General features: G+C 58.2%; 2 protein-coding genes across 7 annotated transcripts in view; one reads left to right on the top strand and one right to left on the bottom strand.

The window, feature by feature from the left end:
• LOC132805536 (spidroin-1-like) overlaps nucleotides 1–2,461 on the bottom strand; it is a 4,454-nt gene extending 1,993 nt beyond the window's left edge. Inside the window, exon 1 of the mRNA XM_060820647.1 lies at nucleotides 115–2,461. Coding sequence (XP_060676630.1) covers nucleotides 115–2,461 — 2,347 coding nt within the window. The remainder of the gene's footprint in view (nucleotides 1–114) is intronic.
• The window catches only part of ubap2l (ubiquitin associated protein 2-like), a 90,400-nt gene that overhangs the window by 1,393 nt on the left and 70,048 nt on the right, over nucleotides 1–18,959 (top strand). The window lies entirely within an intron of this gene.

The raw sequence follows: 18,959 nt of genomic DNA, 5'->3' as shown, positions 1-18,959 counted from the left end.
TCCCCTCCTTCGCCCCCAGCACCCGCGCTCTCCCCATCTTCGCCCCCCGCAACGCGCGCTCTCCCCATCTTCGCCCCCCGCAACGCGCGCTGTCCCCATCTTCGCCCCCAGCACGCGCGCTCTCCCCATCTTCGCCCCCAGCACGCGCGCTCTCCCCATCTTCGCCCCCAGCACGCGCGCTCTCCCCATCTTCGCCCCCAGCACGCGCGCTCTCCCCATCTTCACCCCCAGCACACGCGCTCTCCGCATCTTCACCCGCACGTGCACTCTCCCCATCTTCACCCCCAGCACGCGCGTTCTCCCCTCCCTCGCCCCCCGCAACGCGCGCTCTCCCCATCTTCGCCCCCAGCACGCGCGCTCTCCCCATCTTCACCCCCAACACGCGCGCTCTCCCCATCTTCACCCCCAGCACGCGCCCTCTCCCCATCTTCACCCCCAACACGCGCCCTCTCCCCATCTTCACCCACCCGCGCACTCTCCCCATCTTCACCCCCAACACGCGCCCTCTCCCCATCTTCACCTGCCTGCGCACTCTCCCCATCTTCACCCCCAGCACGCGCACTCTCCCCATCTTCACCCGCCCGCGCGCACTCCCCATCTTCACCCCCAGCATGCGCCCTCTCCCCATCTTCACCCCCAACACGCGCACACTCCCCATCTTCACCCCCAACACGCGCCCTCTCCCCTTCTTCACCCGCCCGCGCACTCTCCCCATCTTCACCCCCAGCAGGCGCACTCTCCCCATCTTCACCCTCAGCAGGCGCACTCTCCCCATCTTCACCCTCAGCAGGCGCACTCTCCCCATCTTCACCCTCAGCAGGCGCACTCTCCCCATCTTCACCCCCAGCACGCGCCCTCTCCCCATCTTCAACCCCAACACGCGCGCTCTCCCCATCTTCACGCCAACACGCGCCCTCTCCCCATCTTCACCCCCAGCACGCGCACTCTCCTCATCTTCACCCCCAGCACGCGCCCTCTCCTCATCTTCACCCCCAGCACGCGCCCTCTCCTCATCTTCACCCCCAGCACGCGCCCTCTCCCCTTCTTCACGCCCAACACGCGCCCTCTCCCCTTCTTCACGCCCAACACGCGCACTCTCCCCATCTTCACCCCCAGCACGCGCACTCTCCCCATCTTCACCCCCAGCACGCGCGCACTCCCCATCTTCACCCCCAGCACGCGCCCTCTCCCCATCTTCACCCCCAGCACGCGCACTCTCCCCATCTTCACCCGCCCGCGCACTCTCCCCATCTTCACCCCCAACACGCGCCCTCTCCCCATCTTCACCCCCAACACGCGCACTCTCCCCATCTTCACCCCCAGCACGCGCCCTCTCCCCATCTTCACCCCCGGCACGCGCCCTCTCCCCATCTTCACCCGCCCGCGCACTCTCCCCATCTTCACCCCCAGCAGGTGCACTCTCCCCATCTTCACCCCCAGCAGGTGCACTCTCCCCATCTTCACCCGCCCGCGCACTCTCCCCATCTTCACCCCCTGTAGGCGCACTCTCCCCATCTTCACCCCCTGCACGCGCACTCTCCCCATCTTCACCCCCTGCACGCGCCCTCTCCCCATCTTCACCCGCCCGCGCACTCTCCCCATCTTCACCCGCCCGCGCACTCTCCCCATCTTCACCCCCAGCACGCGCACTCTCCCCATCTTCACCCCCAGCACGCGCACTCTCCCCATCTTCACCCCCAGCATGCGCCCTCTCCCCATCTTCACCCGCCCGCGCACTGTCCCCATCTTCACCCCAAGCACGCGCCCTCTCCCCATCTTCACCCCCAGCACGCGCCCTCTCCCCATCTTCACCCCCAGCACGCGCCCTCTCCCCATCTTCACCCCCAGCACCCGCCCTCTCCCCATCTTCACCCCCAACACGCGCGCTCTCCCCATCTTCACCCCCAGCACACGCGCTCTCCGCATCTTCACCCCCAGCACACGCGCTCTCCGCATCTTCACCCGCACGTGCACTCTCCCCATCTTCACCCCCAGCACGCGCGCTCTCCCCTCCCTCGCCCCCCGCAACGCGCGCTCTCCCCATCTTCGCCCCCAGCACGCGCGCTCTCCCCATCTTCACCCCCAACACGCGCGCTCTCCCCATCTTCACCCCCAGCACACGCGCTGTCTGCATCTTCACCTGCACGTGCACTCTCCCCATCTTCACCCCCAGCACGCGCGCTCTCCCCTCCCTCGCCCCCCGCAACGCGCGCTCTCCCCATCTTCGCCCCCCGCAACGCGCGCTCTCCCCATCTTCGCCCCCCGCAACGCGCGCTGTCCCCATCTTCGCCCCCAGCACGCGCGCTCTCCCCATCTTCGCCCCCAGCACGCGCGCTCTCCCCATCTTCGCCCCCAGCACGCGCGCTCTCCCCATCTTCGCCCCCAGCACGCGCGCTCTCCGCATCTTCACCCCCAGCACACGCGCTCTCCGCATCTTCACCCGCACGTGCACTCTCCCCATCTTCACCCCCAGCACGCGCGTTCTCCCCTCCCTCGCCCCCCGCAACGCGCGCTCTCCCCATCTTCACCCCCAGCACGCGCGCTCTCCCCATCTTCACCCCCAACACGCGCGCTCTCCCCATCTTCACCCCCAGCACACGCGCTGTCTGCATCTTCACCTGCACGTGCACTCTCCCCATCTTCACCCCCAGCACGCGCGCTCTCCCCTCCCTCGCCCCCCGCAACGCGCGCTCTCCCCATCTTCGCCCCCCGCAACGCGCGCTCTCCCCATCTTCGCCCCCAGCACGCGCGCTCTCCCCATCTTCGCCCCCAGCACGCGCGCTCTCCCCATCTTCGCCCCCAGCACGCGCGCTCTCCCCATCTTCGCCCCCAGCACGCGTGCTCTCCCCATCTTCGCCCCCAGCACGCGCGCGCTCCCCATCTTCGCCCCCAGCACGCGCGCTCTCCCCATCTTCGCCCCCAGCACGCGCGCTCTCCCCATCTTCGCCCCCAGCACGCGCGCTCTCCCCATCTTCGCCCCCAGCACGCGCGCTCTCCCCATCTTCGCCCCCAGCACGCGCGCTCTCCCCATCTTCGCCCCCAGCACGCGCCCTCTCCCCTTCTTCGCCCCCAGCACGCGCGCTCTCCCCTTCTTCGCCCCCAGCACGCGCGCTCTCCCCTTCTTCGCCCCCAGCACGCGCGCTCTCCCCTCCTTCGCCCCCAGCACCCGCGCTCTCCCCTCCTTCGCCCCCAGCACCCGCGCTCTCCCCTCCTTCGCCCCCAGCACCCGCGCTCTCCCCTCCTTCGCCCCCAGCACCCGCGCTCTCCCCTCCTTCGCCCCCAGCACCCGCGCTCTCCCCTCCTTCGCCCCCAGCACCCGCGCTCTCCCCTCCTTCGCCCCCAGCACCCGCGCTCTCCCCTCCTTCGCCCCCAGCACCCGCGCTCTCCCCTCCTTCGCCCCCAGCACCCGCGCTCTCCCCTCCTTCGCCCCCAGCACCCGCGCTCTCCCCTCCTTCGCCCCCAGCACCCGCGCTCTCCCCTCCTTCGCCCCCAGCACCCGCGCTCTCCCCTCCTTCGCCCCCAGCACCCGCGCTCTCCCCTCCTTCGCCCCCAGCACCCGCGCTCTCCCCTCCTTCGCCCCAGCACCCGCGCTCTCCCCTCCTTCGCCCCCAGCACCCGCGCTCTCCCCTCCTTCGCCCCCAGCACCCGCGCTCTCCCCTCCTTCGCCCCCAGCACCCGCGCTCTCCCCTCCTTCGCCCCCAGCACCCGCGCTCTCCCCTCCTTCGCCCCCAGCACCCGCGCTCTCCCCTCCTTCGCCCCCAGCACCCGCGCTCTCCCCTCCTTCGCCCCCAGCACCCGCGCTCTCCCCTCCTTCGCCCCCAGCACCCGCGCTCTCCCCTCCTTCGCCCCCAGCACCCGCGCTCTCCCCTCCTTCGCCCCCAGCACCCTCGCTCTCCCCTCCTTCGCCCCCAGAACCCGCGCTCTCCCCTCCTTCGCCCCCAGCACCCGCGCTCTCCCCTCCTTCGCCCCCAGCACCCGCGCTCTCCCCTCCTTCGCCCCCAGCACCCGCGCTCTCCCCTCCTTCGCCCCCAGCACCCGCGCTCTCCCCTCCTTCGCCCCCAGCACCCGCGCTCTCCCCTCCTTCGCCCCCAGCACCCGCGCTCTCCCCTCCTTCGCCCCCAGCACCCGCGCTCTCCCCTCCTTCGCCCCCAGCACACGCGCTCTCCCACTCCAGTTCCTCAGCCCCCCAACAAATGCACACGCGCGCGCACACACTTTCACTCCCCTTCTTCACCCCCCCAACACACACACACACTCCCCTTCTGCACCCACACACGCGCGCGCGCTCACACACTCACTCCCCTTCATCCCCTCCCACACACACCCTCCCCTCCTTCACCCCCCACACACATTCCCCTTCTTCACCCCCCCGCGCGCGCACACACACACACCCCTTCCTCAGCCCCCCAACAAACACACATGCAAGCGCACACGTATGCGCACGCACACAAGCACACACCCACGCACATACACACTCTCCCTTTCTTCAACACCCCAACACACACACACACGCGCACACACACACTCTTTCACCCCTTCTTCACCCCCACAACACGCACACACACTCCCCTTCCTCAGCCCCCCAACAAACATACACGTACGAGCACGCACACAAGCACGCACACACACACTCCCTTTCTTCATCCACCCCCACACACACTCTCCTTCACCCCCCCACACTCTCCCCTTCTTCACACACACACACACACACACACACGCACACTCCCCTTCTTCACACACGCACGCACACTCCCCTTCTTCACACACACACACGCACATTCCCCTTCTTCACGCACGCACACTCCCCTTCTTCACGCACGCACACTCCCATTCTTCACGCACGCACGCACACTCCCCTTCTTCACACACACGCACGCACGCACACTCCCCTTCTTCACACACACGCACACTCCCCTTCTTCACACACACACACGCACGCACACTCCCCTTCTTCTCACACACACACGCACACTCCCCTTCTTCACACACACACACGCACGCACACTCCCCTTCTTCACACACACACACACACGCACGCACACTCCCCTTCTTCACACACACACGCACGCACGCACACTCCCCTTCTTCACGCACACTCCCCTTCTTCACACACACACACACGCACGCACACTCCCCTTCTTCACACACACACACACGCACACTCCCCTTCTTCACACACACACACGCACGCACACTCCCCTTCTTCACACACACACGTACGCACACTCCCCTTCTTCACACACACGCACGCACACTCCCCTTCTTCACACACACACACGCACGCACACTCCCCTTCTTCACACACACACACGCACGCACACTCCCCTTCTTCACACACACACACACGCACGCACACTCCCCTTCTTCACGCACACTCCCCTTCTTCACGCACACTCCCCTTCTTCACGCACACTCCCCTTCTTCACGCACACTCCCCTTCTTCACGCACACTCCCCTTCTTCACGCACACTCCCCTTCTTCACGCACACTCCCCTTCTTCACGCACACTCCCCTTCTTCACGCACACTCCCCTTCTTCACGCACACTCCCCTTCTTCACGCACACTCCCCTTCTTCACGCACACTCCCCTTCTTCACGCACACTCCCCTTCTTCACGCACACTCCCCTTCTTCACGCACACTCCCCTTCTTCACGCACACTCCCCTTCTTCACGCACACTCCCCTTCTTCACGCACACTCCCCTTCTTCACGCACACTCCCCTTCTTCACGCACACTCCCCTTCTTCACGCACACTCCCCTTCTTCACGCACACTCCCCTTCTTCACGCACACTCCCCTTCTTCACGCACACTCCCCTTCTTCACGCACACTCCCCTTCTTCACGCACACTCCCCTTCTTCACGCACACTCCCCTTCTTCACGCACACTCCCCTTCTTCACACACACTCCCCTTCTTCACGCACACTCCCCTTCTTCACGCACACTCCCCTTCTTCACGCACACTCCCCTTCTTCACGCACACTCCCCTTCTTCACGCACACTCCCCTTCTTCACGCACACTCCCCTTCTTCACGCACACTCCCCTTCTTCACGCACACTCCCCTTCTTCACGCACACTCCCCTTCTTCACGCACACTCCCCTTCTTCACGCACACTCCCCTTCTTCACGCACACTCCCCTTCTTCACGCACACTCCCCTTCTTCACGCACACTCCCCTTCTTCACGCACACTCCCCTTCTTCACGCACACTCCCCTTCTTCACGCACACTCCCCTTCTTCACGCACACTCCCCTTCTTCACGCACACTCCCCTTCTTCACGCACACTCCCCTTCTTCACGCACACTCCCCTTCTTCACGCACACTCCCCTTCTTCACGCACACTCCCCTTCTTCACGCACACTCCCCTTCTTCACGCACACTCCCCTTCTTCACGCACACGCACGCACACGCCCCTTCTTCACGCACACGCACGCACACGCCCCTTCTTCACGCACGCACACGCCCCTTCTTCACGCACGCACACACGCACGCACGCACACTCCCCTTCTTCACGCACACTCCCCTTCTTCACGCACACTCCCCTTCTTCACGCACACTCCCCTTCTTCACGCACACTCCCCTTCTTCACGCACACTCCCCTTCTTCACGCACACTCCCCTTCTTCACGCACACTCCCCTTCTTCACGCACACTCCCCTTCTTCACGCACACTCCCCTTCTTCACGCACGCACGCACACGCCCCTTCTTCACGCACGCACGCACACGCCCCTTCTTCACGCACGCACACGCACGCACGCTCCCCTTCTTCACGCACGCACGCACACTCCCCTTCTTCACGCACACTCCCCTTCTTCACACACACGCACGCACACTCCCCTTCTTCACGCACGCACACTCCCCTTCTTCACACACACGCACGCACACTCCCCTTCTTCACACACACACACGCGCGCACACTCCCCTTCTTCACACACACACACACGCACGCACGCACACTCCCCTTCTTCACGCACACTCCCCTTCTTCACACACGCACACACACTCCCCTTCTTCACACGCACGCACACTCCCCTTCTTCACGCACGCACGCACACTCCCCTTCTTCACGCACGCACGCACACTCCCCTTCTTCACACACACGCACGCACACTCCCCTTCTTCACACACACACACGCACGCACACTCCCCTTCTTCACGCACACTCCCCTTCTTCACACACACGCACGCACACTCCCCTTCTTCACGCACGCACACTCCCCTTCTTCACACACACGCACGCACACTCCCCTTCTTCACACACACACACGCGCGCACACTCCCCTTCTTCACACACACACACACGCACGCACGCACACTCCCCTTCTTCACGCACACTCCCCTTCTTCACACACGCACACGCACGCACACTCCCCTTCTTCACACGCACGCACACTCCCCTTCTTCACACACACACACGCACACTCCCCTTCTTCACACACACACACACACACACGCACGCACACTCCCCTTCTTCACACACACACACACACGCACGCACACTCCCCTTCTTCACACACACACGCACGCACGCACACTCCCCTTCTTCACGCACACTCCCCTTCTTCACACACACACACACGCACGCACACTCCCCTTCTTCACACACACACACACGCACACTCCCCTTCTTCACACACACACACGCACGCACACTCCCCTTCTTCACACACACACGTACGCACACTCCCCTTCTTCACACACACGCACGCACACTCCCCTTCTTCACACACACACACGCACGCACACTCCCCTTCTTCACACACACACACGCACGCACACTCCCCTTCTTCACACACACACACACGCACGCACACTCCCCTTCTTCACGCACACTCCCCTTCTTCACGCACACTCCCCTTCTTCACGCACACTCCCCTTCTTCACGCACACTCCCCTTCTTCACGCACACTCCCCTTCTTCACGCACACTCCCCTTCTTCACGCACACTTCCCTTCTTCACGCACACTCCCCTTCTTCACGCACACTCCCCTTCTTCACGCACACTCCCCTTCTTCACGCACACTCCCCTTCTTCACGCACACTCCCCTTCTTCACGCACACTCCCCTTCTTCACGCACACTCCCCTTCTTCACGCACACTCCCCTTCTTCACGCACACTCCCCTTCTTCACGCACACTCCCCTTCTTCACGCACACTCCCCTTCTTCACGCACACTCCCCTTCTTCACGCACACTCCCCTTCTTCACGCACACTCCCCTTCTTCACGCACACTCCCCTTCTTCACGCACACTCCCCTTCTTCACGCACACTCCCCTTCTTCACGCACACTCCCCTTCTTCACGCACACTCCCCTTCTTCACGCACACTCCCCTTCTTCACGCACACTCCCCTTCTTCACGCACACTCCCCTTCTTCACGCACACTCCCCTTCTTCACGCACACTCCCCTTCTTCACGCACACTCCCCTTCTTCACGCACACTCCCCTTCTTCACGCACACTCCCCTTCTTCACGCACACTCCCCTTCTTCACGCACACTCCCCTTCTTCACGCACACTCCCCTTCTTCACGCACACTCCCCTTCTTCACGCACACTCCCCTTCTTCACGCACACTCCCCTTCTTCACGCACACTCCCCTTCTTCACGCACACTCCCCTTCTTCACGCACACTCCCCTTCTTCACGCACACTCCCCTTCTTCACGCACACTCCCCTTCTTCACGCACACTCCCCTTCTTCACGCACACTCCCCTTCTTCACGCACACTCCCCTTCTTCACGCACACTCCCCTTCTTCACGCACACTCCCCTTCTTCACGCACACTCCCCTTCTTCACGCACACTCCCCTTCTTCACGCACACGCACACACGCACGCACGCACACTCCCCTTCTTCACGCACACTCCCCTTCTTCACGCACACTCCCCTTCTTCACGCACACTCCCCTTCTTCACGCACACTCCCCTTCTTCACGCACACTCCCCTTCTTCACGCACGCACGCACACGCCCCTTCTTCACGCACGCACGCACACGCCCCTTCTTCACGCACGCACACGCACGCACGCTCCCCTTCTTCACGCACGCACACTCCCCTTCTTCTCACACACGCACGCACACTCCCCTTCTTCACGCACACTCCCCTTCTTCACACACACGCACGCACACTCCCCTTCTTCACGCACGCACACTCCCCTTCTTCACACACACGCACGCACACTCCCCTTCTTCACACACACACACGCGCGCACACTCCCCTTCTTCACACACACACACACGCACGCACGCACACTCCCCTTCTTCACGCACACTCCCCTTCTTCACACACGCACACACACTCCCCTTCTTCACACGCACGCACACTCCCCTTCTTCACGCACGCACGCACACTCCCCTTCTTCACGCACGCACGCACACTCCCCTTCTTCACACACACGCACGCACACTCCCCTTCTTCACACACACACACGCACGCACACTCCCCTTCTTCACGCACACTCCCCTTCTTCACACACACGCACGCACACTCCCCTTCTTCACGCACGCACACTCCCCTTCTTCACACACACGCACGCACACTCCCCTTCTTCACACACACACACGCGCGCACACTCCCCTTCTTCACACACACACACACGCACGCACGCACACTCCCCTTCTTCACGCACACTCCCCTTCTTCACACACGCACACGCACGCACACTCCCCTTCTTCACACGCACGCACACTCCCCTTCTTCACACACACACACGCACACTCCCCTTCTTCACACACACACACACACACACGCACGCACACTCCCCTTCTTCACGCACGCACGCACACTCCCCTTCTTCACGCACGCACGCACACTCCCCTTCTTCACACACACGCACGCACACACCCCTTCTTCACACACACACACGCACGCACACTCCCCTTCTTCACGCACACTCCCCTCCTTCACACGCACGCACGCACACTCCCCTCCTTCACACGCACGCACGCACACTCCCCTCCTTCACACGCACGCACACACGCGCACACACACACACACTCCCCTTCTTCACCCACACACGCACACTCCCCTTCTTCACCCCCCCGACACACCCTTCTTCACCCCCCCGACACACCCTTCTTCCCCCCCCCCCAATGCGCACACGCTCCCCTTCTTCACCCCCCCACACACACGCTCCCCTTCACCCCCCCACACACACTCTCCCCTTCTTCACCCCCCCCACACACACACTCCCCTTCTTCACCCCCCCCACACACACACTCCCCTTCAGCCCCCCACACCCACGCACTCCCCTTCACCCTCCCCATCCACACTCTCCCTTTCATAACCCCCCCCGCCCGCGCTCCCCCTTTACACCCCCCCCCCAACCATGCTCTACCCTTCACCCCCCACACAAACTCTCTTCTTCCCCCCCGACCCTCATGCACGCCCCCACTCCCTCGCTGCCCCCCCCAGCTTGTTGCTCCCTCCCTCAGCACCCCTTGCCCAGTTTGTCCATCGCACCCTTGTCCATGTTCTCTTCCACCATTGCTGCCCACCTGTCCCCTCCCACCCTCAGTACCCCATTTCTTCGCTCTTCCCTCCCTCACTGCCCCCCTGCCTCCGGGCCCATCACTCCCTCTCGAGGCACCTGTCCCCCTGCCTTGTCCCTCCATCCCTTTCCCTAATGCTGTCTCGTGCTCCCCCCCCCCCCCCCCCCCCACCCCACTCTGTCAGGGGTGTGCCCTTCTCTTGTCCCCTCTTAGCCCAATCCAGCCTTGCCCACCCCTCCCCCCGTTTCTCCTATCGTTGCAGATATTGAGGACATGAGGCTGAATTGTACTTTTGGTGAAGCATGCTTTTTTGACTCTCTTTCTGTTGGTTTGGTGTTAATTTGCGTTGTGTTTGTAAATGTTTCTCATTGTGTCCCTCAACCTGGGGGTTGATGGTTTGTTTGTCACCCCCGCCCCCTTCATCTGTGGAAACCTCCCAAAGGAGCACGTTAAACCTTGTGCTGAGCTGAGCATTTTTTTTGTTTTGAGCCAGGATTATCTGCGGGTCTTTTGTTGTCATGTTGCTCCCCCAGTGTTTGGATTCGCTGAGGGGGGCGTCCATTTGCGTGACGCGTTTTTTTTCCACCTCCGTTGCATCTTCCTTCCGACAGTGGAGGTAGGAGGTCAAAGGGAGGAGGATGGAGGCAGTGAAATTAAATTTTAATGGACAGGAAGGATTTTCTTTCTGAGAGAAGAGGAAATCTTGTCAGTTTTAGTGTTGATGTTTTCCATTGCTGGCCTGAAGTTGCTCTGTGTGTCAGCAGAGAGGGAGAATAGTGTGTGCTAAAATAGAAGCAACTGCTCTTTCCTGTGTAGCTTCTGTCGTTTTAACTTGGTCATTGTTTTTATTTTGCTTAACATCATGGGCACATTAATCTTGTTCTCCTTTCTCTCTTTCTCTTTATCTCTTATTGCTTTCTCTTTCTTCTTTTCACTTTTGCTTCCCCTTCCCCCCCCTTCCCCCCCCCTTCCCCCCCCTCCCCACCCTCTTCCTTCCCCTCCCCACCCTCTTCCTTCCCCTCCTTTCCCCCCCACCCCCACCACCTGACTGATGATCTTGGCCTGCAGTCCTTTTGATCTCCACATGTAACCAGGTGGCCATTTGGTTGTTGCTGTGCTGAATAAAGTTGTTGTTCCATACGGGAGGTCTTTTCTTCCTCTTTGCTGACCCTGTGCTAAGGTGCAATTCCCAAACTGAGCTAGAATTCCCACAGCCTAACCTTTGTGTGACAGCCGAAACACTGTATGGGAAGGATAAGATTAAGCTGGAAAGCGTTCGGAAGAGATTTACCAGGATGTTGCTGGGAGTGGAGGGTGAGAGTTGTCAGGAAAGGCTGGGTCGTTTTTAACTGGAGCGTGGGAGGTTGAGGGTTGACCGTAGAGGTTTATAAAACCGAGGGACGTAAATAAGCTCTGTGTCAAGTCACATTCCCCCTCTCGTGAGTTAACTCATCGGAGATAGAGGAGGAAAGCGGATTGTATGGTTCCATACCACGGCATGCCGTGTATCCCGAAGGCTCCACGTCAGGGTGGTTGTTCAGAAACTTGAGTGGTTCTGTCAGCAGTTCAACCCTCCAAAGAAGAAAGGAACGAAAGGTCATTGGGGAGGAGGCAACCTCATGATATTATTACTAGCCTACTGATCCAGAGTATTCTTCTGGGGACCTGGGTTCGAATCCCGCCAAGGCAGGTGGTGAAATTTGAATTCAGTAAAAATCTGGAATTAAAGGTCTAATGATGATTGGTAGAAAGTCCCATCTGGTTTTTCCCATGGTTGAAGTATCAGTTACAAGAGGGAGACAGGTTTAAGGTCAGAGGGGACAAGTTTAAGGGAGATGTGCGAGGGAAGTTTTTCACGCAGGGAGTGGTTGGACCCTGGAACGCACTGACAGAAAAGGTGCTGGCAACAGGCACGTTGGTGACGTTTAAGGGGCATCTGGATGGGTGTGTGGGTAGGGAGGGGACAGTGATATGGACCGAATAAGGGCAGAACGGTTATTGGTTAGGGTGTGGTGACTGGCACAGGCTTGGCAGGCTGAAGGGCCTGTTCCTGTGCTGTATCGCTGTATTCCCATCCTTCCCTGGTCTGACCTACACCTGACTCCAGACCCACAGCGATGTGGCTGACTCTTGGGCAGGTGGGACTAGATTGGGTTGGGTTATTGGTTGGACCATGCTGTAGTACATCTCTGACTGCCCTCTGGACAATTAGGGGTGGGCAGCAGATGCTGGCCAGGCCTGCGATGTCCTCACCCTGAGAATGAATGAAAAGAAAATTGTGGATTTCATACTTCAAACAAAGCCAAACTGCTCTAGTTTGGACCACATCGATGTCTGTGATGCTTAAACTCCTGGAAGCATGCGGTAGTTGGTTTAACGGTGTCCAGTTGTGTTGTTCAGAACATTTTGAGTTGCGGAGATATTCTGCAGTCATTTATCTTGGGGGTCAACAGACAGACCCCCTGAGCTTGCGCTCTCATTTTGACTGTCTTCGTGGCTGTAAGATTGACGGGGGCTTTGACAAATCACATGGGTGCACCGTCAGTGTAAGATGGTCACTTGAGTTCAACGGGGAGTTTGAGAGAAATGTGGAGACTCGCTCCCCACAGGAACGGGGGAGGATGTAAGGCCTCACTCCCATGGGGAGCAGTCGAGTCTAAGAGCAGTGAGGCAACGAAGGGGAAGCTGGATAAACATGTGAGGGGGAGAGGAATAGGAATCTATCATGGTGATCAGAGAAGTAGAAAGAACAACACAGAACAGTGGGGTGTGGGTTCTATCAAATTTCAAGTTGGTTGTGTTTGCAGCATTCTGCTTTGGGAAGTATTTTTATACTTATTTGTGCATGTACACTTCTTTTGACTCTTGGCTGTTGTGTTTTAAATGCAGCAATTTTGTTTTTTGCAAGGCAGGGATTTGGGGGTTGATTCAAAGTGAGGTAGCTTCACGTCAGTTCCAGTCTCTACCTCAAGCAGTGCGGTGGCTCAGTGGTTAGCACTGCTTCCTCCCAGCCCCAGAGATCTGGGTTCAATTCTGCCCTCAGATGACAGTCTGTCGAATTTGCACGTTCTCCCCCAATGTCTGCGTGGGTTTTCTGAGTACTGTAGTTTTCTCCCACAGTCCAAAGATGTGCAGGTTAGGGTGGATTGGCCATGCTAAATTGTCCCATAGTGCCCAGGGATGTGCAGGTTAGGGTGGATTGGCCATGCTAAATTGTCCCATAGTGCCCAGGGATGTGCAGGTTAGGGTGGATTGGCCATGCTAAATTGTCCCATAGTGCCCAGGGATGTGCAGGTTAGGGTGGGTTGGCCATGCTAAATGGTCCCATAGTGCCCAGGGATGTGCAGGTTAGGGTGGGTTGGCCATGCTAAATGGTCCCATAGTGCCCAGGGATGTGCAGGTTCGGGTGGGTTGGCCATGCTAAATGGTTCCGTAGTGCCCCAGGGATGCGTAGGCCATAGGTCGGTTAGTCATAGCAAGAGCAAAGTTACAGAGGTAGGTTGGGAGGGGGTGGGTCTGGGTGGGATGCTGTTTGGACAATGTGCACTCGATGGCCCAAATGGCCTGGTTCCTCACTGTAGGGATTCCAGCATTGAAGGTAAACATTGTGCACCCTTGATATCTCTAACAGTCGCAAACAAACGTTTTCCAAATTTTGAGCCTCTTGCATTATAAACTGGGGTGCGAGGCTGAGTTTCCATTGGTCTCCATGTCTTTGGTCTGCTGGTTTGTTGTCTGTCAGCACTGACCACGGTCAGCGAGCAGCAGCAACCACGTGTGTAGTGCCTTCTCTGAAGTCTCAAGGTGCCTCAGGCAGGCTCTTCCATTGGAGTGCAACCCCAGGCCACCTGCTGAGCTGAGAGCCCTTTGCTGATGTAGACTTGAAGAAGTCTGTTGGAAGGAGGAAATAGAGGTGGAGAGGTTTCAGGCCTGAGTTCCAGAGACCAGGGTTCAGGCAAGTGCAGGCTTGGCCAGGCAGTCTCAGGGCAGTGGCAGTTCCAGAGACCAGGGTTCAGGCAAGTGAACGCTTGGCCAGGCAGTCTCGGGGCAGTGGCAAAATCCAAGAGGCCAGACTCAGAGCAGTGACAAGATCGCTGAAGAGGTGACAGATCGGGAGGGGCTGTGGAGGGGTGCTGGTGTAAGTGACATAGGTTGGAATAGGAGTAGGGTCTAGAGGAACTGATGGAGAGGGAACAGTTGTGTGGAGGGCTGGAGGAGCTGACAGATCAGGAGGGATTGTACGGGAGCTGGCAGAGGTGACAGGTTTAGGGATCTGGAGGAGATGACAGCGGAAGTGTAGGGGACTGGACTAGGTGACACTGGGGATAGAGGTGCTGGATGACGTGACAAGGCAGGGGTTTTAGGGGGCTTGAGGTGGTGCCAGATAAGGGAGGGGGTGTAGCAGGCTAGTGGAGTTGTCAGATGAGAGGGGTATAGGGTGCTAGAGGAGTGACAGATAAGAGGGAAGTGTAGGGGGCTGGAGGAGGGAAGTTGTTGGGGGCTGGCAGTGGTGAGAGATGTGGAGCGGGTGTAGTGGCGAGGTAACAGGGTGAGGGTCTCAGCTGAAGGACATGTTAAGTCAATTGGGGTCATGGAGGACAAAGCAGGTGCTCTCAGTGATGGCGAGAACGTGAGGCTGATACCCTTTAGAGGCCCGTTTCCTTTCCCAGTCAATTGGTGACTCTGCTCAGACCACTTTGGGATGGTGGGTGCTTAGAGGTTGCATTCAAAGGATTGGTTTGTGAGCGTCATTTCAAAATGTTGCTATTTCATGTAGATGTTGGATCAATCCTTTGCCCATCTTTGATTTGTGAAGGAAGTCCTTGGTTTGAACTTTAGCTCTTTGATCACACCTTGTGCAAGAGGAATAGAATGTCTGCATGTGAGGTGCATTTTTCTGAACTTCACTACTGTAATTATGTTGTCTCCCGCATCAGCTCCCTTTGCCCATTTGGGGGGTAGAGGTCCCTGGTTTGGAAGGTGCTGTCTGAGGAGCCTTGCAGTGCATTTTGGAGATGGCGACTGAGCGTTGTTGGTGGAGGGAGTGGATGCTTATGGGTGCGGGGGCTGCTTTGTCCTGGGTGGTGTCGAGCTTTTCGAGTGTTGTTGGAGCTGCACTCTTCCTGACTTGTGCCTTGTCATTGGTAGACAGGAGGGGAATTGCTCGCTACAGGATTCCCAGCCTCTGACCAGCTCCTGGAGGCACTCTGCTTGTGTGGTTTCAAAGAATTCCCTACAAGCCCTTCAGCCCAACAAGTCCACACAGAACCTCTGAGTATCCCACCCGGACCCATTCCCCATTACTCTACATTTACCCCTGACTAGTACACGTCTACACACCCCTGAACACTATGGGGTAATTTAGCATGGCCAATTCACCCTAATCCTTGGACCGTGGTGGGGTGGGGGGACCGGAACACCCAGAGGAAACCCACGCAGACACTGGGAGAACGTGCAAACTCCACACAGACAGTCGCCCGAGGGGGGAATCGAACCTGGGTCCCTAGTGCTGTGAGGCGGCAGTGCTAACCACTGAGGCACCATGCTGCCCTCAGGCTAAGTTTTCTTTTTACCATGATTTTACAACAGTGCGGGCGTCATCATTAAATTAATTTTATTGTTGTGGTAAAGTCTTGTATCATAGTGAAGCTGGTTTGGTTAGCGAGCAGTAGGGTCTGTGTGTGTGTCTGTGTGCTCTATTGAACACCAGAGCCACCGTGTTACCTTTCCTGGTCAGTAATCACCCTCCGGGCAATGCTGGTTGTTTGAGGAGCAGGTCAGGGAAGCGAGACCTGCCAGTAAGCAGTTCAGGGATTTTCGAAACCCCAGGGACCCTGTGAATTGGTTGCTTTTGTTGACGAGGAAGGTCTAATCCAGCCCCTTGATTGCCTGTCCTGATCATTTTGTCATGGGGATCGAATTCTTGATTGAGATGGGTGAACCGTTGCTTCCTGTCCTTGTCTCAAGATCAGTTGCTTCCCCATTGATGGGCGCTTGTTCTCCCTCAGTCCAAGGTGGGCGAGCTGAGCTCCTCCAGAGCAGCTATGCCAGAGATTAAACTGTGGACCGTCATGGAGAAGATTGACCTCGTTTCATGCTCTGACATTCCCCCCCCCGCACTTGAAGCACCGACCTTGGGTTGACTGGACTTGCTAAGCTCAGTCCTGGCTTGTGTGGTCCACATCACCTTAACCACAGGAGCAGGAGGAGGTCGTTCAGAAAGTTCACTCCTGTTGTGACTCAACTTTCCTGCCTGCCCCTCCACATAACCTTCCACACTCTCGTCCACGCAAACTCACCCTCGTGCAGATCCCTGCACTGCTGTCGTGGGGGAGTGAATTTGAGACTCCTGACCATCTGAGAGGAGAATTTCCTCCTCGTCTTAAAAGGAAGAAGACCTCTTTGTTCTAAAACCTTGTTTCTAGGTTGCCCTCCACGGCGGGGCAAGCAACCCCTCAGCCCCCACGCCATTTCAGTCCTCTTGACGCGTTTGGACAGCTTTCTGAACCCCGTTGGCTAACTGCTCCCTCCCCTGTTTCCCAGCACCTGGGCTCTCCTGATTTCCCAAAGGATAGATGGGGCACCATCTCAAAATTGGCCACGTTGAGAACTCCGCTGGAGAGATCTCGCGGTTCCTGGATCGCAGCAAGCATGCTTCCCTGTGAAGGTTGACTGGATCCGTTGAGTTGCCAGAGAACCCCCAGGAAGCACAGCTCAGATCCTCTCGGGACAAGGCTGGGTGAAGATAGTCCAATAACCAGTGGTTATTGGTTCCCGCACTGGCATGTTTGAGCTAAATGCATGATGTTTGAGGTGTACATAGCTTAAGCATTTTGCATTGAGGAATCTAGCTTGGAAAATTCTAGGACACTGCAACGCTTTACTTTTTAAAAATACGCTCAAGGCAAGTTAAACCTGAACGATGACATTTGGTTTCCCAGAGATCGAAGGCATAACCTGAACAAGGGACTGGTCGGCCCTTCAGTGGTAATCACTGGTCATTATATGGTAATCAACCCCCCCCCCCCCCCCCAAATACCCGTGGGGAGTACGTCCCAGGACCTGCTGCGGAAATCTGAAACCACGGACAGGAGTGAACCCATTCATTTTTTTGGGAACCGTACTCTCCCAGCATCCTCCTGGTTCCGTACAATGTATTCCAGGCATGGTCATCCGTGGGTAACTGAAACGGCAGAAAATGATTCCGCAGATACACGGTCGCCCTGTAATAACAGCTGACATTCTGCTTCCACCTCAAATTGGCTTCCCTCCTCTCGGAGCACCCTCGAGGCACTCGAGTCCCTGCCGAGCGTTTGCAGCCTTGTAACGGGTCCGAAATTTCACCGTTTATGCCTCTTGAGTAAAAAAAAAACTTGCTCCCAGTCTGGGATGGCCTAGTCTTTGTCCTGAGAATAAGTGCTCCTTGTAGTTCTGTGCACTGTATGGGGAATTCTCGTCCCACCTGTGAATGTGAAAGTGAAAAGGGCTACAGACAGTTCTGCGGGTGACTCAAAAGATAGGCAGGGAAGGCAAGTGATGAGGACGACACAGATGCTGTTGGGGCTTGTGTGAACGGCCCACGATTGGCAGATGGAACATAATGCGGGGTTGAGGTTGCACATCTTGTCAGGAAGAACAGAAGAGCTGAATGTTATTTAAGTCAGGACCGATTTCAGAAAACGCCAGCAGAGGGGTTTGGGAGGCCTGGTCTGTGAATCACGGGGAAAAAAGTTGGCACCCAAGTTCAGTGGGAAGGCAAGTGGAATTTTGTTTTAAAAGCACTGAGTATAATTGGAGAGAGGCTTTTCTAAGGCACTGGACAGACCACAATTGGAACACTGTGGACAGTTTTGGGCCCTTAATGTCAAAACATGATAGACCCGGGCACTGGAGGCAGTCCAGGGAAGGTTCACTCGGCTGATCCTGCGGCAGGAGGGATTGTCTCACGAGTAGAGATTGCCGTAGGTCGGGGCCTGTACTCAAAGGCTTACAAGGATGAGGGGCGATCTTATCAAAACATACAAGATTCTTTGGGGGAGATTGATAGGGGAGATGCAGAGAGTTTGTTTGCCCGTGTGTAGGAGAGTCTAGGACCAGCGGGTGTAGTCTGAGTAAGACCGAGATGAGAAGGGATCCTTTCCGAGATGGGAGTGAATCTGTGGAATGCTTTGCTGCAGAGGGCTGTTGAGGTTAAGTGTATTCAGGGCTGAGAGAGAGAGATAATTTTAATCAGCAAGGGAATCGAGGAGTATGGGGAAAAGGCAGGTAAGTGGGGTTGAGAATAATCAGATCAGCTGCGATCTCATTGAATGGGGGAGCAGACTCACTGGGTTCTGGGGGATGTGTGAATCCAAACCCACAGCAATGTGCTCCACCCTTGTGTGATCTCGTCAGCCATTCAGTTAAGGAGGAGTTTAAAAAAAAGACACAGACTTTGCCAGTGACAGAGATTCACTGGGGAGGGGGGAAA

This window comes from Hemiscyllium ocellatum, chromosome 50 (assembly GCF_020745735.1).
Source record: "Hemiscyllium ocellatum isolate sHemOce1 chromosome 50, sHemOce1.pat.X.cur, whole genome shotgun sequence".
Lineage (NCBI taxonomy): Eukaryota > Metazoa > Chordata > Chondrichthyes > Orectolobiformes > Hemiscylliidae > Hemiscyllium > Hemiscyllium ocellatum.
The sequence above is the reverse complement of the archived record's forward strand: the minus strand, read 5'-3'. Positions and strand labels throughout refer to the sequence as shown.